At 47.9% G+C, this 22,378-nt stretch overlaps 1 protein-coding gene across 1 annotated transcript in view; it reads right to left on the bottom strand.

Moving 5' to 3' along the window:
• The window catches only part of LOC138528721 (TRPM8 channel-associated factor homolog), a 280,446-nt gene that overhangs the window by 206,258 nt on the left and 51,810 nt on the right, over positions 1-22,378 (bottom strand). The window contains exon 2 of the mRNA XM_069640581.1: positions 10,222-10,856. Coding sequence (XP_069496682.1) covers positions 10,222-10,838 — 617 coding nt within the window. The 5' untranslated portion in view covers positions 10,839-10,856. The remainder of the gene's footprint in view (positions 1-10,221; positions 10,857-22,378) is intronic.

The following is a 22,378-nucleotide window of genomic DNA, read 5'->3' as shown; positions in this document are numbered from 1 at the left end:
ATCTTTATAGACCGTGTTTGGTGTATTTCCTTTTGTGGTACTCAGCCTCGATATTTCCTTGTTTTTACAATGTTCCTCCTGTTATAGGACACGTTCCTGCTCAATGGGAATATAAGGTTCAGCACCTGTTATAGGACATGTTCCTGCTCTATGGGAATGCATGATTTAGAACATGGCATAGCACATGTTCCTGCTCAATGGGAATGCATGGCTTAGAACCTGTTATAGGACATGTTCCTGCTCAATGGGAATATAAGGTTCAGCACCTGTTATAGGACATGTTCCTGCTCTATGGGAATGCATGATTTAGAACATGGTATAGGACATGTTCCTGCTCATTTTTAATGCATGGCTCAGCAACTGTTATAAGACATGTTCCTTATCTATGGGAATGGATGTATTGGGACTGTTTATAGGACACATTCCTGCTCTTTGGGAATGCATGGCTTTGAAACTGTTATAGTGCATGCTCCTGCTGTATGGAAATGCATGCTTAGAACCTGTTACATGACATGTTCCTGCTCTATGGGTGTGCATGGATTAGAACCTGGTATAGGACACGTTGCTGCTCTATCGGAATATAAGGCTCAGAACCTGTTATAGGACATGTTCCTGCTCTATGGGAATGCATGGATTAGAACCTATTATAGGTCACGCTCCTGCTCTACGTGAATGCATGGATTAGAACCTGTTACATGACATGTTCCTGCTCTATGGGTGTGCATGGCTTAGAACCTGTTACAGGGCATGCTCCTGCTCTATGGGTGTGCATGGCTTAGAACCTGTTATAGGACATGCTCCTGCTCTACGTGAATGCATGGATTAGAACCTGTTACAGGACATGTTCCTGCTCTATGGGTGTGCATGGCTTAGAACCTGTTACAGGACATGCTCCTGCTCTATGGGTGTGCATGGCTTAGAACCTGTTACAGGACATGCTCCTGCTCTATGGGTGTGCATGGCTTAGAACCTGTTACAGGACATGCTCCTGCTCTATGTGAATGCATGGCTTAGAACCTGTTACAGGACATGCTCCTGCTCTATGGGTGTGCATGGCTTAGAACCTGTTACAGGACATGCTCCTGATCTATGGGTGTGCATGGCTTAGAACCTGTTACAGGACATGCTCCTGCTCTATGGGAATGCATGGCTTAGAACCTGTTACAGGACATGCTCCTGCTCTATGGGTGTGCATGGCTTAGAACCTGTTACAGGACATGCTCCTGCTCTATGGGAATACATGGCTTAGAACCTGTTACAGGACATGCTCCTGCTCTATGGGTGTGCATGGCTTAGAACCTGTTACAGGACATGCTCCTGCTCTATGGGTGTGCATGGCTTAGAACCTGTTACAGGACATGCTCCTGCTCTACGTGAATGCATGGCTTAGAACCTGATACAGGACATGCTCCTGCTCTATGGGAATGCATGGCTTAGAACCTGTTACAGGACATGCTCCTGCTCTATGGGTGTGCATGGCTTAGAACCTGTTACAGGACATGCTCCTGCTCTATGGGTGTGCATGGCTTAGAACCTGTTACAGGACATGCTCCTGCTCTATGGGTGTGCATGGCTTAGAACCTGTTACAGGACATGCTCCTGCTCTACGTGAATGCATGGCTTAGAACCTGTTACAGGACATGCTCCTGCTCTATGGGAATGCATGGCTTAGAACCTTTTACAGGACATGCTCCTGCTCTATGGGTGTGCATGGCTTAGAACCTGTTACAGGACATGCTCCTGCTCTATGGGTGTGCATGGCTTAGAACCTGTTACAGGACATGCTCCTGCTCTACGTGAATGCATGGCTTAGAACCTGTTACAGGACATGCTCCTGCTCTATGGGAATGCATGGCTTAGAACCTGTTACAGGGCATGCTGCTGCTCTATGGGTGTGCATGGCTTAGAACCTGTTACAGGACATGCTCCTGCTCTATGGGTGTGCATGGCTTAGAACCTGTTACAGGACATGTTCCTGCTCTATGGGTGTGCATGGCTTAGAACCTGTTACAGGACATGTTCCTGCTCTATGGGTGTGCATGGCTTAGAACCTGTTACAGGGCATGCTCCTGCTCTATGGGTGTGCATGGCTTAGAACCTGTTATAGGACATGCTCCTGCTCTACGTGAATGCATGGATTAGAACCTGTTACAGGACATGTTCCTGCTCTATGGGTGTGCATGGCTTAGAACCTGTTATAGGACATGCTCCTGCTCTATGGGTGTGCATGGCTTAGAACCTGTTACAGGACATGCTCCTGCTCTATGGGAATGCATGGCTTAGAACCTGTTACAGGGCATGCTCCTGCTCTACGTGAATGCATGGATTAGAACCTGTTACAGGACATGTTCCTGCTCTATGGGTGTACATGGCTTAGAACCTGTTACAGGACATGCTCCTGCTCTATGGGTGTGCATGGCTTAGAACCTGTTACAGGACATGCTCCTGCTCTATGGGTGTGCATGGATTAGAACCTATTATAGGTCACGCTCCTGCTCTACGTGAATGCATGGATTAGAACCTGTTACAGGACATGTTCCTGCTCTATGGGAATGCATGGCTTAGAACCTGTTACAGGGCATGCTCCTGCTCTATGGGTGTGCATGGCTTAGAACCTGTTATAGGACATGCTCCTGCTCTACGTGAATGCATGAATTAGAACCTGTTACAGGACATGTTCCTGCTCTATGGGTGTGCATAGCTTAGAACCTGTTACAGGACATGCTCCTGCTCTATGGGTGTGCATGGCTTAGAACCTGTTACAGGACATGTTCCTGCTCTATGGGTGTGCATGGCTTAGAACCTGTTACAGGACATGTTCCTGCTCTATGGGTGTGCATGGCTTAGAACCTGTTACAGGACATGTTCCTGCTCTATGGGTGTGCATGGCTTAGAACCTGTTACAGGACATGTTCCTGCTCTATGGGTGTGCATGGCTTGGAACCTGTTATAGGACATGCTCCTGCTCTACGTGAATGCATGGATTCGAACCTGTTACAGGACATGTTCCTTCTCTATGGGTGTGCATGGCTTAGAACCTGTTACAGGACATGTTCCTGCTCTATGGGTGTGCATGGCTTAGAACCTGTTACAGGGCATGCTCCTGCTCTATGGGTGTGCATGGCTTAGAACCTGTTATAGGACATGCTCCTGCTCTACGTGAATGCATGGATTAGAACCTGTTACAGGACATGTTCCTGCTCTATGGGTGTGCATGGCTTAGAACCTGTTATAGGACATGCTCCTGCTCTACGTGAATGCATGGATTAGAACCTGTTACAGGACATGTTCCTGCTCTATGGGTGTGCATGGCTTAGAACCTGTTATAGGACACGCTCCTGCTCTACGTGAATGCATGGATTAGAACCTGTTATAGGACATGTTCCTGCTCTATGGGTGTGCATGGCTTAGAACCTGTTACAGGACACGCTCCTGCTCTATCGGTGTGCATGGCTTAGAACCTGTTACAGGACATGTTCCTGCTCTATGGATGTGCATGGCTTAGAACCTGTTACAGGACATGTTCCTGCTCTATGGGTGTGCATGGCCTAGAACCTGTTATAGGACATGCTCCTGCTCTACGTGAATGCATGGATTAGAACCTGTTACAGGACATGTTCCTGCTCTATGGGTGTGCATGGCTTAGAACCTGTTATAGGACACGCTCCTGCTCTACGTGAATGCATGGATTAGAACCTGTTACAGGACATGTTCCTGCTCTATGGGTGTGCATGGATTAGAACCTGTTATAGGACATGCTCCTGCTCTACGGAAATGCATGGATTAGAACCTGTTATAGGACATGCTCCTGCTCTATGGAAATGCATGGCTTAGAAAATACTATAGTACATAGAGAGCAGTCGCCGGTAGCCCTGATGAAACTGCAGGCCAAGTGAAGCCCTGCCTGGCCCTGCGGGCCTCCGTGAGTGAGATCGTGAATTCCTTTGTTTATTTGGTGTTCGCGCTCTGAGCGCATTGTTGTGCCTGCTCCCCCCTCCCCTTCCTCTCCTCCCTCTGCCTTATAACTGCTCCCTCCTGGGCAGCCCCCCTGCCTGGCAGCCCCCCTCGGCTAAGGGCCCCTTTGGCAAAGGGCGGCTCCTACGGCTGCGGCTCCCTTTGTGTCTGCAGGTGTCTGCAGGGGACGCCAGGCGCCACTCCGCCGTTCCATCTTGTGAGCTCCACCTGCTCCCCCGGCCCACCCCCCCTACTTGTTCACTCTTTCGCAGGGTGTCCAACTTCATTGTGTTCTGAAATTGTGGTAAACTAGGGTTTTTTTCCCCTTGCAGGATTCTCAAACTTAGGTAGCCTCTCCACTGGTACCTTACAGGCATTACTGTGTTCTGAAAGTGTGGTAAACTAGGGTTTTTCTCCCCTTGCAGGATTCTCAAACTTAGGTGGCCTCTCCACTGGTACCTTACACGCATTACTGTGTTCCGAAATTGTGGTAAACTAGGGTTTTTCTCCCCTTGCAGGATTCTCAAACTTAGGTGGCCTCTCCACTGGTACCTTACACGCATTACTGTGTTCTGAATTTGTGGTAAACTAGGGTTTTCTCCCCTTGCAGGATTCTCAAACTTAGGTGGCCTCTCCACTGGTACCTTACACGCATTACTGTGTTCACTGTGTTCTGATATTGCGGTTAACTATGGCTGCCGCTCTCTTCCTGTCCGCTTGCGCTCATCCTGTCCCCTCCCCCACTCCCTCCTATTCCATGGTGCTCTCTGTTTCTCCTATCTTTTCTAACTGCTTCTCCATTGACTATCTTGCTCTCCTCACTAAATCTGGTAGGAAAAAGTTTAAAAAGGACATCCTGGTCTCCAACCCAGGCCTCCCTATCGCTGACACCTACACGAATGCCTCCTCCAAGGAAACTCTCACCGACATCCTCTTTTTCGTACCTTCACCTGACCTATGGACCCTTCATATGGTCTCTCTGCTCTCTCCTTTTTCCTCTTCTAACATTAATGGTGGCACCCATTGGGACGTCCTCTTGGCCTCCTTCCACTCCTCTAAGGCCATCATTAATGTCTACGGTAATGGAACTGTCTTGGTTCAAGGCCCTCAGGCCAACCTTCACCTCTTTGATAGACACTTCCCGCACCTCATCAACTTCCTTTCCTCACCTGCTGTCCTCCCTCCTCTGTCCTCTACTACCCTGCCTCTACCCTCCCTCCCTACCCCCTCATGTGCTCCTTTTTCACCTCTGCAGGGCGTACCTCTGATCTCTACCCCTCCCCGGAAGTCCTTCAAAGATGGCAACCTCCTCCACATTGCTACTCTTAACTCTCGCTCAGCCGTCAAACATTCCTCTGATATCTGCCACCTTCTTGAGGAACTGGACCTTGACGTACTCGGTCTCACCGAGACATGGTTCACGGCCAGCTCTGTCACCAGCTTTGACACACTCCTACATGATGGTTACAAGATTCTCTCCGTGCCCAGGCCCAACCGTGCTGGGGGGGTGTGGCCCTTGTCTTCCCTGAGTGGATTCCTGCCACTGTTACTCCCACGCAGACCTACTCCTCTTTTGAATGTCTTGTCTGCTGACTCTCTCTCTCTCCTAGCCATTCCCTTACCGTGGCCACTATCTATCGGCCGCCTGGTCAAATTTCCTCCTTCCTCTCTGAGTGGGCTGACCTCTCCTCCTCACTCCTGTCCTCAACCACTCAACTCCTCTTTCTTGGAGACTTCAACATCCACCTGGATGCATCCTGTCCCCCCACTGGACTCTTTCTCAACCTCTGCGACTCTCTCTCACTCTCTCTTCTCCCATCTGGGCCGATTCATTCTGCAGGGCACACTCTTGATGCTCTGATCTCTTCCGACCTTTCCCTCTCTGTCCCTCTCTCCACTCCTCTCTCCTGGAGTGATCACTTTCTCCTATCCTCCCACCTCACCCTCCCTACCCCACAGGCAAAGCCACCCTCATCACTGCCACCTTCCTTCTCGGTCATCCGACCCATGAAGTGCATGTCAGTTGAGGCTTTCGCTACCACCTTCTTGCCCCCCCCTTCCCTCTTCGGCTGACTCCCACCCTGACACAGCCCTCTCCACTCTCCACTCTGCTATATCTGATACTCTTGATATCATTGCCCCTGTCATGAGAATCCGCCTGAAGCCCAAAGCCAAATGTAACTTCTGGTATGACTCGGATCTCGTCACCCTTAAACGCAAGTGCAGGGTGGCAGAGAGGAAATGGCGTGCTTCATGTTCATCCTCTGACAAACTGGCCTGCCGCCTGCTCCAAAGGCAATACCGTCTCTCCGTTCTCACCAAGAAGAGAGCCCTTATCCAAGCCCGCATCTCTGCGGCATCTAACAACTCGGCCGAACTCTTTAAAATCTGCAAGGAGCTGGTCAACCCTGCTGCAGTCTCTACCTCTCCTGTCCCCTCCCAGGCCCTCTGCACTGCACTGGCCTCTCACTTCATCTCAAAAACTCAGGACATCCTGTCCTCACTCTCCTCCCATCACCTCCCCCCCTCTATTCCCTGCCCGTCTTCTGGCCCTTCTGCAGCCACCCCTCCTCTCTCTTTCTCTGCCTTTCCTCTGTTTTCTGCTGACGAGGTTTCGAGACAAGTCCGATCTATGAAAGTCTCGTCAAAACAGGTCCACCCCTGTTCCTCCAAAACTATTAAGGACCACATCGACTCCTTGGCTCCTGCCCTTTCTGACTTCTGCAATCACTCCTTCGCCTTTGGAGTCTTCCCATCCCCCCTCAAGCACTCCCTTGTGCACCCCCTTCTTAAGAAACCCTCTTCCGACCCTTCCTGCCCAGCTAACTATCGCCCAATCTCTATCACTCCTTTCGTGGGCAAGCTCCTGGAGAAACTGGCCATCTCCCAGCTTAATCTCCATGATGAATGTGTTGGTAGTCTTCATGACCATCAGTCTGGCTTCAGAGCCTCCAGAAGCACGTAAACTGCTCTCCTGAACATCCATGAGGACCTGCTCTCGAATCTTGACTCTAACACTCCATGTGTTCTCATTTTGCTTGATCTCTCTTCTGCCTTTGACACCGTCACCCATACCATCCTGCTCAGCCGTCTCCGTGATAACCTGGGTATCACTGGTCAGGCTCTGGTGTGGCTGTCCTCTTTCCTCTCCAATCAACCCTCCCAGGTCCAATTGGGGTCTTTCCTCTCGGACATCTTTTTCTCTACCTGTGGTGTCCCCCAGGGATCTAACCTCTCTCCCTGGCTGTTCAACCAGTATCTGGCACTTTTTGCCCACCGCATCGCCGCTCTCTGCCCCAACTTTCAGTGCTATGCGGATGACACCCAGCTCATTTTCAGGCTACCCTCTGCCTCCTCTTCTCCTTCCCTCATCTCTGACTGTCTTTCTGCTATCCAGGAATGGTGTTGTGCCAACGACCTCTGCCTTAATGCCAGTAAGACTGAGATTCTACACATCGGCACACCCACTCCCTCCTTCCCTGCAGCTCTCTGGCCGGCCTCTCTTTGCCCTCTTCCTGCTCCTACCTGCAAGGCAAAAAACCTCGGGGTCATCTTCGACTCCACACTCTCCTTCTCTCCTCACATATCCGACGTCTCTAAGAAGTCACACTACCAGCTCCACCTCCTCCGTGGTATCCTTCCTTTCCTCTCCTTCCCCCAGAAGCTCACTGTCTCTAGAGCCCTGGTTCTCTCGAAGCTGGACTACTGTAACAGCCTCTATCTAAATCTGCCTGCCTCTACTCTCCGCCCTTTGCAACTCATCCAGGACAGGACTGCGAGACTTGTCCTTGGCCTCAAGCCCAGGGACCGTATCTCTCCAGGACTGAAATCACTACACTGACTCCCAGTGACTTGCGAGGATCAAGTTCAAAACCCTTTGCATTGTCCACAAGGCCTTCTGGGGCCTTGGGCCAAAATACCTTCAACTCTCTCTTCCTAAATATCTTCCTTCTCAAGCTCTTCGCTCATCCGCCTCAAACTCCCTCAGGGTCAGCCGCTTCTCCAAACAACAAGTTGGGGGCAGATCTCTCTCTGCTGAAGGGGCCTCCCTCTGGAACAGCCTTCCTGCCTCCCTGAAACTCGAGGAGAACCATCTCCGGTTCCGGAAGCACCTCAAAACCTTCCTCTTTGCCTCCGCCTTCTCTCCCCCTCTCCCCTGCTAAACTTACTGAAACTGCACTGAATCTGCAACTGGGCCACTCACGGTCCTTGGCCCAGCCACTCTCCCCTGCACTGCCTCCCTGGCAACCCCCTGCACCGCGGGACTGTGTCTGTATCCCTACAGCCCCCCTTCCCAGCACTTTTCTGCACTTATCCCACACTTGCCACTAGCTGGCCCTTGTTATTTATCCTGTATGCTCTTAACCCTGTATTGCACTCTCCCCTCTCCCCTCTCCCCCTCCCTTTTGCACTTTCCCTTCCCCTCTACCCTTGCATGATCTGAATGACACCTGGCCTAGAAGGATCGTTGTCTGTCTCCCCTTGTCCCCCCCCGCCTCATCGCGCCTTGAAACACTTGTGTATAGGCGCGTTACAAATACCATATCATATCATATCATATCATATCATACCATATCATATCATACCATATCATATCATATCATATCATATCATATCATATCATGCTTCTGCTCTATGGGAATGCATGGCTTAGAACCTGTTACATGACATGTTCCTGCTCTATGTGTGTGTATGGCTTAGAACCTATTATAAGACATGTTCCTGCTCTATCTAAATACATGGATTAAAATCTGTTTTAGGACATGGTCCTACTCTAAGGGAATGCATGGCTTAGAACATGCATAGGACATGTTCCTGCTCTTTGGGAATGCATTGCTTTGAATCTGTTATAGCACATGCTCCTGCTCTATGGGAATGCATGGCTTAGAACCTGTTACAGGACATGTTCATGCTCTATGGGGCTATATGGCTTAGAACCTGTTGTAGGACATGTTCATGCTCTTTGGGAATGCATTGCTTTGAATCTGTTATAGGACATGTTCCTGCTCTATGCGAATGCATGGCTTAGAACATGGTATAGGACATGTTCCTGCTCAATGGGAATGCATGGCTTAGAACCTGTTATAGGACATGTTCCTGCTCTATAGTAATGAATTTGATTAGAACATGTTATATAGGAATGCATGGATTCAGACCTGTTATATGATATGTGTGTCTAAGGTTTCTGTTTGATCCAGGGAATGCTGACCACTAATGTATATGGCAAAGCATACATTCAGAATTGTGCCGACTCAATCCAAAGTCTGCTGGTCTCTGAACTGCACTTCTGGCTAACAACTATTGGGTGAGCTTGGTGTCTTCTCTTCTCGTTGGTTCCAAATTCTGCTTTCCAATTTTCAAGTTGACTTATCAGATGTTGAGGGAATTTCAAGTGCCAGGGCATACCTCCCTGCCATTTCTTGCACTTTAAGTCTTCTCCTTGAATCCTGGGAAGTACAATCTCCCCCGTTGCTAAGAAAGGGATCCTCCTGGATCCACTGGCACAGGTTTTCTTCTCACAACCACTTCCAGAGTATATAGTTAGTGTAAGAGCAAGTCTAGACCCTCGATGGGTGTTCCAAATCTAGTGGTAGAAATTATCCCTTGGTCTTCTGGTAGGAACATTTTAGGACTCTCGAGAACTTTTTAAAAAACTGAAGATCCCAAGATGGGACTGGGCTATTTGCCAGCCAGGATTATTGCTTAGGAATTTGTGGGAATATTTAGACTCTTCTTGCACTTTATAACTAACTGAGCACTAAGGAGATCACAGGTGATTGGGCAAAATCCACATATTAATAACATACCTGAAGAATGTGTGGACAACCGCTTGAGCAACGTCGACACTTGTCTCACCTGTTGGTTGACCCGACTTGATATCTGTACTTTGCTATTGATAATGATATGATATGGCATTTAATGCCAGGAATTTAGTGATGACCACTCCTGCAGATCAAATTGTGTTATATGTGGTAGACATCTGATGTTATGCCGACATTCAGGGTTTCTAGGAATTTGGGAAGTATCGTAGTAACTATTGTAAACAGGTATGAAGCAGCTTGCAATTGTGGGGCTGAGGAAAGTAAAACATTATTTTTTTCTTTCTTTGATACTTTGATAAATCGAGAACATGCATATGTTAAAGTTCATTCGGCTTTTTATGGTTTGACATGCAGAGAAACATTTATAATTGTCCTACTTTTTTATGATGTATTATCCTGTATTATGCACAGACGGTTAGACCATTTCTTATGGCTATAAACTTACCGGACAAGCAAAGGGCAAATGGGGATGTCTGTGGAGACCGAGAATATGCCCCTCTCGCCATAATTGGATGTGAAATAGATCCCAGACACACTGATCACTTGATTCCCAGGAAATTCAGAGCAGACCTTTTCTGCCCCATGTTTGTATGACCAATTCCAGGCCTGGCCTCCGATGAGAAGACCCCCTCCATTCTTCACGAATGCAATAAGCTCGCTCTTCTGGCTGGCATCATAGGCATCCATGCAGAATACGCCAAAAGAATCCAAAAGCCTCTGGCTGGACTGCACCGTGGTGCCCTCAACAGAGAAGGTTTTCACCAGGTGCTCCAATGTGGAATGCACACCCACCAAAGCATCCGCTGAGGGCTTCAGCCATTGGATAACATTCTGGAGGAAGCTGTAGAACTCTGGCCGATAGAGGTAGATTTCATGGGCGATGGCCACTACCCGACCCTTCCCGTAGTGAGAAGCAGCGATCAGCACTTGGCCGGAAGAGCTGATCAGCACAGGAAAGGAGTGATCTCCAATAAGGAGCAGGTCACATGGAACAGAGGTGCCGGTGAAGTCTAGCACATCAATGCCCTGGGTCAAGGCTTTGTAGGCGGCTCTGAGGCCCATTATAAATAGGTCTTCTTTCTGAAATTAAACATAAATGATTAGGTAATGATAATCCTTGCCAAGAAACACAACATGTGCACTTTTATAAAACCAATGAAATAATACAGAGTTCATTGTGGTACACAAGTCAATGAAATAATATCGTGCTCCATGATTTCAACAATCAAGCTCATGAAATAATGCAACATTCCATGAGGTAGGCAAGCTAATGAAGTAATACAGTGATTCATGAGGTACGCAATCCAATTAAATAATACAGTGCACCAGGAGATCAGCAAGCCAAGGAAATAATACAGTGCTCCATGAGGTACTCAAGCCAGTGAAATACTACAATGCTCCATGAGGCAGAACACAATGAAAGAATACATTAAAATGGCAGTTGTGCAAAATGGTGCAGACCTGGCTGTCATTTTATTTAATTCCCCATTATTAGCTGAAAAGGAAAACATATATAATATTTACATTATGGCAGTTGCTAGTAAAATTAGGACGTTTTGCCATATGACTAGTTTTTGCCAAAATGTGACATGCCAAAAAAATGGGGATTGCAAATAAAGCTGCCATATGTCTGCTCCAGACTCTTAAACCAATCCGTAGAGAGATGCGTGAGTTGGGACGAGAGAGAAGGGTAACTGTCCAATCCTATTTGTGAGAACTCTTGCAGGGCTCTCCCCCAAGATTATAAACCTGATGCTGTCATTGCTTCTATATAAGGGGGAATGAACTATGAGGAAGGGACAGAGCTGCTGAAATTTACCATCAAAGATAGAGCTGCCGAAATTTACTATCAGAAAGAGCTGCTGATATTTACCATCAAAGGAGAGCTGCTAACACCATCTGATAACAACAAGGAAACTTGCATTTAGGTGGAGCTGTCTATTGGAGCTGTCCGTTCCTGTGGAGGTCTAGAAAAGCTGACTGGACCCTATGGTGGAGAGCTGGGGACCATCCTTGGGACTATAGTGACCAGATACCTGCCCTATCCTTCCAGAGGGCCCAAGCATGCAGCTGGCTTTCCTGGACTTTAAACAGAGGCTTTCTATGTGGGTAAAACTGAGCCCTGGAAAACCAAAAGGTGGGGGAGTCTGCTTTCCTTAAATACTTTCCCTTTATAGTGGGAAGAGGGGGGACATCATTCTGTAGATCCTTAGCCTATTTAACTAAAAATATTAATGTGATAAATTCCCTTTGGCAGTACACTATGGAGTGATTTTGGTTAAAATTCGAAATTAACAAAGCTCATTCCCGGTGTGCCTATAAACTATAGACTGTTATTTAATTGGGTGATCCTATTTGTCCTGTTGACCCCAACTTCTTTAGGACGTGGGGTGTCGTGCTCCATAAACTAAAAAATCCTTCCCCAACATCCACAATTCCCAAATCATTCTAATGTTTTCTGTCCAACTTCCCCAACACAGACCAAAGTACCAGGGTGGGGTCTGAAAAACAAACCGCTAAATCACCCTGTGTTTATTTTAAACCAAAAGTGTGGGTGAAATCATAATTGCCACATGCATTTCTACCAATCGAAAACCCTTTCTGCTAGCCTGAAGGAAAATCGAAATTGCATAGCACCACATTTCTATTTGTTTGTTTGGTTATTGATCAGTTTAATTATTTCTTGACGTGAAATTTGTACAAAGTAAAGAATGGTGATGTGTGTTCTTTTGCCCTCACTTGTGTGATGTAGTTAGGTTGAGAGAAGTTTATTTTGTTGTGCCACAGATAAAGTAGTGTTTGTCATTTTTTTGTGGGAGTTCCGTAACATCTAATTCAAATAAATATAAATATATTTCCTGTACCCCGGCCTGGTTCTTGGCTCATTGGTATCTCAGGGGGAGGTATCCAAGAGTAAGAATCGGAAATAGGGCTGAAGAAAAGAATCCATTAACCAGTTTGTTACATGACACCTTGAGTGGGGAGGGAATGAACTCCCCGCGTAGAGGGTGACTTTCAATAAACTGTTACACAATTAAATAATACAGTGCTCCATAAGTTATGCAAGCCTGTGAAATAATACAGAGTTCCAGGACGTACGCATGCCAATTAAATAATACTGCATGCCATGAGGTAAGCAAACCAGTGAAATAATACAGTGCTCCATGACGTACTGAAACCCGGGAAATAATAGAGTGCACCAGGAGGTATGCAATTGAATGAAAGAAAACAGCGCTCCATGAGTTATGCAAGTCAATGATAGAATATAGAGCTCCATGAGGTATGCAAGCCAATAAAAGAATACTATGCTCCATGAGGTACGCAAGCCAATGAAGTAATACAGTGCTCCATGTGGCACAAGCAAATGAAAGAATACAGCGCTCTTTGAGGAATACATGTTAATGAAAGCATACACAGCTTCGGGAGGTATGGAAGCCAATGAAAATATTGCTTTTGGAATATTGTCTTCTTCTCCCTCAAATGTCACACAGTCATGTCTTGCAAGGCCTTCATCAGTGCACAATTCTGTCAGAAAGGTGGTGGGATTTACTCTTTTGCACCAAACTATATGAATGGTTGGGCTGGACAGGATGACCTAATCCATGGATGTCCACTGCATGGTTAGCATCGATTTGGATTGCTCAAGGATGGTAAATACTGCATGCTCCACATACAGTGTCATGAAGCACGATGATTGTCGAGCTTATCTCGATTGCAAATGTAACAGAAGCAAGTGCCTGTTCACATGGGAACTGGCCTTTCAGCACTGAGTCCACCACTCCGCTGTAGTAGGCCAATGGCTTGTGGCCCAGTGTACTCTTCTGCAAAGGAAGCGCAGTCATCAGTTGGCCATTGGAATGAGAAAACAGATAGAACTCTTGAGTGTAGTCAGGGGTTGCAAGCACTTGGGCAGTGGAAATAACCTCATTAGGCCATTAAAGCTGGTAAACATGCCCATCATCCACGCAGGCTTGTGGTTATACTTTTGAGCTTCCTTGAGGCCATGCAAGTGGGGCCTGGTATAGGCCGCATAGTGGGCGCATAGTCCATGGTCTGTAGTAGTTGCATAACCCTAGGAATTTCTATATTTCCTTGACAGCCTTGGGCTGGGGAGCACTGCGCACAGATGCCTGTACAATGTTTTTTAGAGGGTGGAGATCCTGTATCATTCTCCAACTCCCACCTTTTGCCTTTTTGATCGGATAGATAGCCGTGTTGCATGGGGAGGTGGAAGGTGCAATTATTCCCTGATTTACGAGTGCAACAATGGTGTCTTGTATTCCCTCCTCCGCCTCTTTGGACAGCGGATACTGTTTTGCTCAGGGCAATACCGCACTTGGCTTGAGTGTGATCCGGACTGGGGCCACTTCCTGTAACAGCCCTACATCTTGGGCATTGGTTGTCCTCCTATTTTGATTGTTACCTCTTCTGTGCAGGGAACTGTTGTAAAAGCCCAGAGAATGCTTGTGTGTCAAGAGTTTTACCTGATAGTGGGAAGTTTCCCTCACTGATGCTTGATTTAGTGACACATGTGTCGACCATAAAGATGAATTGCTTGTTATCTATCTCAGCGCCCACCAAGGGCTACTCGTCAGGGTGGGTAGTAATGGACAAGATTGGGCACGCAAAAGCTTTCTGTGGGCTGTCCTAATCAGCGTATGTATTGGAACATGAAGGGGTTGCCTCCCATGACACCTACCCCCCTGGAAGTGCTACTGTTCCATTTGGCACTGCATTAGTTGTGGACATTTGACCTCCGTATGAGGGGTTCTGCTGAGCCACTTGTAGTTGGCCATTAGACAGGGCTGTTGCCTGTGCTTGTGGGGGCCTTGGTGGCAGCTGTCTGTATACTTTATGTATTTCGTATGGTTTAGATGTGGCCATCCGGGGTGGGAAGTTATGCTGTCATTGAATTGGGCCGGCAGAGTTTAGGGATTGTATCTTGCTCCGATTCTGCTTCTACTTTCCCTTGCAAAGGACCCCCACTGTCCGCAGATACAGCAGTGACGGGGTCCTGCTCCCCCTCTCGGCCCCATCCCTACAAATCCACCTCTGTCCCATCTGCGCCCTGGGAACCCTTCTCTTCCCTGCTGCTGACCTGTTTGGTGCCATTCAGGATACTGTGACTGTGGTCCGCCGTCCCACTGCCCCTGACCTCCGCCTAGCCAAAATGCTGCTATTCTCACATCTGCACAAGCTGCTGCCTGCTCTACCGAGTCTGCCTGGGTTGTTGCCGTTACCGCTCCTTCAACTGCTATTTTAGCTAACCTTTTCTGCACCAGTTTCACTTCCTCAGCCTGCAATCATTGAGCCGTTTCCTTTATCGTTCCTTAATCTGCCTACAATGGTGTATAATTATAGTCTGAATTTCAGCTGACCTCTTCTCTTCTATGCCCACTAGCTTCTCAAGCCCTTTCTGAACTTCCTTGGGCAATCCCCTCTTGATGACAAAGTAGAAAAGAGGAACAGATCGGTCCCACTGGTCACCCATCTCTGCCCTCCACATCTCCTGCACTTTCAAAATATACTGCGCTGGGTCTTCGTCATCCCTCATCATATTTTAAATTATGTACTGCAGGTCTGGTGTTGGGATACACCCACTGCAATGCATTTCACACCTGTGCTCTGACATTATTGAATGGCGCCCTGTCATGGGTGTTGTCATCGTGTTTAACCCCCGGGCACCCAGCTTTTATGCAAACATCTCCTGCCTGATCTCCCACTATGGCTACAAGCAAGCTTTTTATGTCTCCCACTGCTAAAGGAATCCCAGCTGTCACTTTCTGGAATGCGTATATCCATTTTCCAGCTCCGGGAGTAAGGGGCAGGAACACCTTAATCAGGTTGTTCTCATCAAGCTGGGCCCAAGCCACATACGGTGCCCTCACACAGCCTTTGTGCAATAATGGCAAAGGTGTGCCCATTCCCCCTCTCTCTGTCTTATTTCCACATTCTTTTTTCCTTGCTACCGGTGCCCACCTAAACCTGTTCCTCGGTCGTCGGCCCCACAAGCTCTCTACTCGTGGAGTACGCTTCGACACTTCCTCCTCACCCTCTGAGTCGCACACAGTGGCCCATTGTTTTTCCTGCAGTTGCTGTTCAGCTTCCCCATCTGAGCTCACAGTCCCACACGCCACACTTCCTGCCTCTCGCCCATCACATTTCCCCTTTTCAATGTGTACTTTTATCTCAGTACTGTACAATCCAAACAAAATGTCCCCGGAACTCCACTCGCCCAGGCACACCCCAATTTACTCCCTCCTTCCCTTAAGGCCTGCAATCGTGCCAACCTCACTTGCACTGCTTGCAAAGGTTCTTCCAGCTCTTTTAGGGAGGTGGTATTCGAGGGCACTATAGTATTGTTTTTTGATTGGTATGGGGTGGTGCTGTGGTGGATGAAGCTACATATGTTGGGTGGGTGTATCCTGTAGTGGGTCGGGCCACAAGCGGGTACAGCCTGGGCTGGTGGTGACTGTGTTTCCTCTGGGGCAGTTGGCTGCACTACTCTTGATCCCAGGGATTAGCCACCTTGGGGTCTGTGCTCCCCGCTGTCCTCAATATCCTCCACCATGTTCCACAATTCTAAAATGTCCTTTCCCTTGAGAAGTCTTTTACCTTCGTATTTGGCAGTTAGAAACATGCTCATTTGTTCCCGTATCCCCCTGTTATTACTGCCCTGCTCTGGCCATGGATGGGGCATCCCCTTTGTTATGTTATGTTATCATACCATAGACTACTGTAACAGCCTCTATCTAAATCTGCCTGCCTCTACTCTCCGCCCTTTGCAACTCATCCAGGACAGGACTGCGAGACTTGTCCTTGGCCTCAAGCCCAGGGACCGTATCTCTCCAGGACTGAAATCTCTACACTGGCTCCCTGTGGCTGCGAGGATTAAGTTCAAAACCCTCTGCATTGTCCACAAGGCCTTCTGGGGCCTGGGGCCAAAATACCTTCAACTCACCCTTCCTAAATATCTTCCTTCTTGTGCACTTCGCTCATCCGCCTCCAACTCCCTTAGGGTCAGCCGCTTCTCTAAGCAACGAGTTGGTGGGAGATCTCTCTCTGCTGCAGGGGCCTCCCTCTGGAACAGCCTTCCTGCCTCCCTAAAACTTGAGGAGAACCATCTCCGGGTCCGGAAGCGCCTCAAAACCCTCCTCTTTGCTTCTGCTTTCTCTCCCTCTCTCCCCTGCTAATTCGCTGAAATTGTACTTAATCAGCAACTGGGCCACTCACCAATCTCGGTCCTTGGCCCAGCCACTCTCCCCTACACTGCCTTCCCGGCAACCCCTGCACTGCGGGACTGTCTCTGTATCCCTACAGCCCCTCTTCCCAGGACTTGTCTGCACTTATCTTGCACTTGCCACCAGCTGGCCCTTATTATTTATCTTGTTCGTTACTAACCGTGTACTGCACTTTCCCCTCTCCCTTTCCCCCTTGCACTTTTCCCGTCCATTTAATCTTTCGCTTGCGCGATCTGAATGACACCTGGCCTAGTAGGATCGTTGTCTGTCTCCCTGTGTCCCCCCCTCCCTGCCTCGGTGCGCCTTGAAACACTTGTGTATAGGCGCGTTACAAATGCCATATCATATCATATCAGAACTTATAACATGCACGCTCACCCAAGGGCATCATGGCGCGAGGACAGCACATTATAGACTAATGAATAGATGTAATCGCCTAAAATACCCAGGTTTTCAGAAGTCGACGAAAGTGAAAATTATTCTCTATACGTCTGAGGGTAATAGGCAAGTCATTCCACAGTTTTGCTGTGGCAACTGAAAAGGCCCGACTCCAATCCTAGAGGAACAGAGGGCCTCATTAGGACCCTGGCGCTCTCGTAATGAACGGTGCCGGTACGGGACCGGCGCCGTTCATTACGGGATGCCCTATTACGAGGCCTGCTAGCGGGTCCCGCTTTTCACGTCTGGTCTGACTAGACATGAAAAGCGGGACCTGCTAGCAGGCCAGGATGCTAACAATGGGCCCATCATTAACGGGCCCGTTGTTAGCATCCTCCCCATTCCCATTGAGCCCTATGGGGATTGATTTTTACCGTGTCCAAGAAAAGGGCAATTACCGGTAAAAAATCATTACTGGCGGCAGCCGTGCCATTAATAAGAGCACGGCTACCGCCTGGGTCGTAATGAGGCCCAGAATCTAGGAATAACCACTAAAAGTACACTTCCAGAATAGAGGTCCAGACCCGGGATATAGGGTTGACATTTGTTTCACAGGTAATCAGCTCCTAAACTGTAAAAAGCTTTATGAACCAAGCATAGAGATTTGAAATTAATCCTCTTGGTCACTGGGAGCCAATGCACGGATCCAAGAACTGGGCTAAGGTGGGATCCATAGGGGGGAGGGAGGAGTGGCTACCCTGGCAGCCAAGTTTTGAAGGAGCTGTAATCGATGTATCAGCCCAAGTGGGAGCAATAGTCAATCCGGCTGATCATGGCCGACGTAACAACCAGAGGACGCAGATGCACAGGTACATAAGGCAGTACCCCTCGGAGCAGTCACAGTCAGAAGTGACCAGTTTTACAAGCTTCACTCACTTGAGCCTGCATGGAAAGTGAGGCAGAAAGGTAGACTCATAGATTTTACACCATAAACACTGGAGCAGGAACACCATCTAAGGCAGTGGGCCAGAAGGATCAAGACCAAAGTGGAGAATCAGTTGGAGACTCCACCACCAGCACCTCTGTCTTGTCCCCATTATGTTTCAGCCAACTGCCACTCATCCAGTCCCCCATGGCTGCCAGGCACTCACACAACTGAGAGGACCTGACCTCAGACAGGTCTAGATCTAATCTGATCAGGATCTGGATATCATCAGCATATGAGTAGCACCGGAAGCCATGGGAGCAGATGAGCTGTATCAATGACTTAACACAGATGTTAAACAACATCGGTGACAAGACGGCTCCCTGAGGAACACAGCAGGAAAGTAAATGGAAAGAGGAACCAACCACGGGGAGACAAAGAGATTGAGCCCTATCCATCAGGAAGAAGAGAACCAGGCCAGCACTGGACCAGAGAGACCGGTGAATGCCATGCGGGACAAGAGCGTGGAGTGATCGACAGTGTCGAAAGTCGCTGAAAGATCTAACAATATCAGGGCTCCCACCCCCCCCCCCGCCCCCTGATCCACCAGCATGGTGTGATCATCAACCACTGATACCAGGACACTCTCTGTTCTTCGTCCTGGCCGGAACCCTGACTGGAAGGGATACAAAAAAAACCAAAATGTTTCAAGAAAGGCGGAGAGAAGAGGGGAAACACGTGATTCTAATAGTTTCATAAGAAACAAGAGAAGAGAAATAGGATGGTAGTTAGCCACAATCGCTGCATCCATTGAATGTTTTTTCAGAAGAGGGATGACCGTGGCCTGCTTAAGTTCCTTGGGAATAGAGCCCTGTTGGGAGGAGAAGATGATAGCTGCAGTAACTCCAGGGATGATGTCAGGTAGGATGTTCTTAAGTACCATAAGAGGAATTGGGTCCAAAGTTGCAGCCAACTTCAGTTGGCTTGCCATCCTGTACACTTCTTCTGTAGAAAATACAGGAAAGTGAGACCACAGCTGGGAACTGGAGGTTGTAGCATCAGCTCCACTAGAATCAGAGCTTGAAGCTTTAGTTCCAATAGTTCTAATGAAATTAGGAATGTCAATAATCTACGTTTAGAAACACTTAAATAGTGAATCACCGAGTTTGAGTAGGCTCTGCACTAGGTATGAAGCGAGTGGCAGAAGAGAAGGATTTGATGACGGAAAACTTGACTTGAAGACAGGCTGCCAGCTCCAGGAATGGGGTCAAAAAAGCTGAGTGGGGACCTGGGAGTGGGTAAACAATCAGAATAAGAAGCATGAACTGCTAGGCGCACTAACAGACTTTCCATTTCCACTCTGTGTGATAATGGGATGGCAGTAACTACACTGGATTTGAACAAAATGGTTATTCCACCGCCTCGATGGAGATGGATCCGCTCTAGATGGATACATTTATACCCCCCAGGAAGTGCCTCTGAAAAGGTAAGTGCAGAGCTGTCCGATAACCATGTCTCTGTAAGAAACATGATATCCGGTGAATAATGCTGCCACCCACTGCTTGCGGTATTTCTTGATTTTATCCTTATTCAATGGCAATGCGCTATACATATAATCCAGTTGAGTCATCACCCCCATATTGGCAAATCTTGTACTCAAAAATGTTAGTTCGTATACCAAAACCAACTTGTCATAACCCGTCCTACCAGTCCATCACTACTGTTCCCCAGTACTTTTCACAATTCAAAAAATGGCACTACCATCTCTCCTAGCTCGGAAAGGATCCCAAACTCAATTTATCTTCTCTCCTCGTTATAACATTAATATTAATAATAAAAACACCACGTGTCCTTTACTCCCTCTCCAACCACAATGCACACTCCGCCATGCACACTCCGCCATGCACACTCTGCCATGCACACTCCACCATGCACTCTCGCTCCCTTCTCCTGCACACAAGCCCACACACCCCGTCCCGCGCGCCCTCTCCCCACTGTGAGTCAGCCCTAGTTGTTATCACCGCATGTTCACCCGAGCTCCTCCGTCATAGGTTCCCAATAGCGTCCTGGACCCTCCAAGGAGCGCGCCCTGCTTCAAAGAGCAGACAGGAATTCTGTGAAAACGGCTTCTATATACCCCTGTGGGTTGCACGCTTGGGACTGGTCACTGCAGGTGGGCGCGGCCACTCCAGAAGTGCGGCCTGAAAGCCCCTTTCTTTGCGGGGTCACTGGGTTCATGTCAGTTCTACTGCCATGGAACATTTTGGCAAAATCAGTATGAGAAACACGTTAAAAAGGCACACAGCGTCATCAGTGATGTAAGTTATATAAATCACAAATCTGAATGGCTGGTTGGTGAGACCCTATACATAGGCTAGCTGCTCCATGAGGGAGGCCAGGCCATTGGTCCCAACCCTTATTGGCTCTCATCTTCCACGTGAGCTCTTGCTTGCACGTAATCGAGCGCAACGCTACATTTAATTGGCAATTTAGAAATAACCACAATACACTCCCTATCTCTAACCTAGTGTGCATCTGGTACTGTAGACATGGGATAAGAGGACACTCTTGAGGTCCCATAACTCCTGGCACCTCGCAGCACAAATCACGTGACCTAATGGTAAAGGCAGCCTGTCCCTGCTTTCAGATCTTTTCTAACTAATTGGGGGTCTAACAGCTTTATGGTCAGGGGTCTGGGACTGGCTGGTACCTTGGAATTCTGGGGTCTTGGGATGGAGGCATCTGGGCACTATAACTTAAAGCGGGACTGGGGAAGTTCGAAGGCTCATGCCCTACTTCTTGTGGGATAACTTTACACAGTGAGCTCTCAGCCCCCTCATGACTTTGCAGGGTCCATTCCTCTTGGGATATGAATGTTGGTGGCATGAGATAATGAAAGGTCTATTAATCTCTGCGTCTCTGCCCTTTCTCTCCGCTGCCCCTGTTACAACCTATTTCTGAGTTCCTGGCCTGTGTTTGATGCCCTGGCTGCAGCACAGTGTTAGGCCTTGATTTTAATATGGCTGCTACTTTCTAAGATGGCGTTTCATGCCCAGTGTAAAGAATGCACTAACCTACCCAAACTCTGGCCTCTGTCGACACCTCTCCCCCCCCCGGCAGGGTAACAGCATTGCTGCTGGGGCTCAGGTGGACAGTGCTCTGCTGCAAGAAACCCTGTGTGACATCAGCTGTGCCGTGCTGATTAAAATCTCCAAAGTAGGCTGGCTTAGGGTGATACGTCACTTCTAACACCTGCATACGGGACTCGGCCTCTGAACCGTAGGGGTCCCACTTGTATTTCTATCCCTCACCTAACCTTTTTCCATGACACATAATTTACTGGCCATCGTAGTGAAATAGATTCCAAGCCTGCACTTTGGTGGTCAGAGCTTATGTACTATTGCTGGTGGGCACACATGCGCGACACTACTGCACTCAAGGGGCCATCCAGCAAAGCATTTGCACTGCTGCGCAGCCTTATGAAATGTGCAAAAGAGTGCATGATCTGAGTTATTTTGAGATTGCTGCTTCTACGCAAGTGTGGACAGTAATGTGTTAAATGAGAAAAAAAATGAAATTCAACATTGTACACTAGCTTGCATATACACTTGTTTTCAGTAATTAAATGCACCATCATAGCAACTGGTATGGGAAGGATAGAACTGTAAGGATACAAAGCCACCTTATGACTTCTTTACTGTGGAGGCAGCCGTTCAATACACTGTAATATGCAATCTTGTATTAATCTGCACAGTAAAATAATTAACAATGAATAAATAGCTTATAGGTATGTTCTTAAACAGCTAAAAATAAACATATTGAAAATATACAAAGAGCAAATGCAAAACCTTCGTTTGATTTTGCTCATTTTCAATAAAGGAGAGAATATTAAATAATCCTTTTTATTTCTGTAAAAATAAATGCTGATTGCCATTGCACTTTTCCATTTGAAAATACTCTCTTGATTGCTACTAGTTTAACAGGGTAATTCATAGAATCCAGCGCACAAGTAGCGCACGCGGCTGGCGCACAGCGTGCGCCTGCGATAGTCTGCGCCA

Source organism: Ambystoma mexicanum, chromosome 7q (assembly GCF_040938575.1).
Source record: "Ambystoma mexicanum isolate Mex_15411 chromosome 7q, UKY_AmexF1_1, whole genome shotgun sequence".
Lineage (NCBI taxonomy): Eukaryota > Metazoa > Chordata > Amphibia > Caudata > Ambystomatidae > Ambystoma > Ambystoma mexicanum.
Note: the sequence above shows the minus strand (reverse complement) of the source record. Positions and strands in the feature narration are given on the sequence as shown.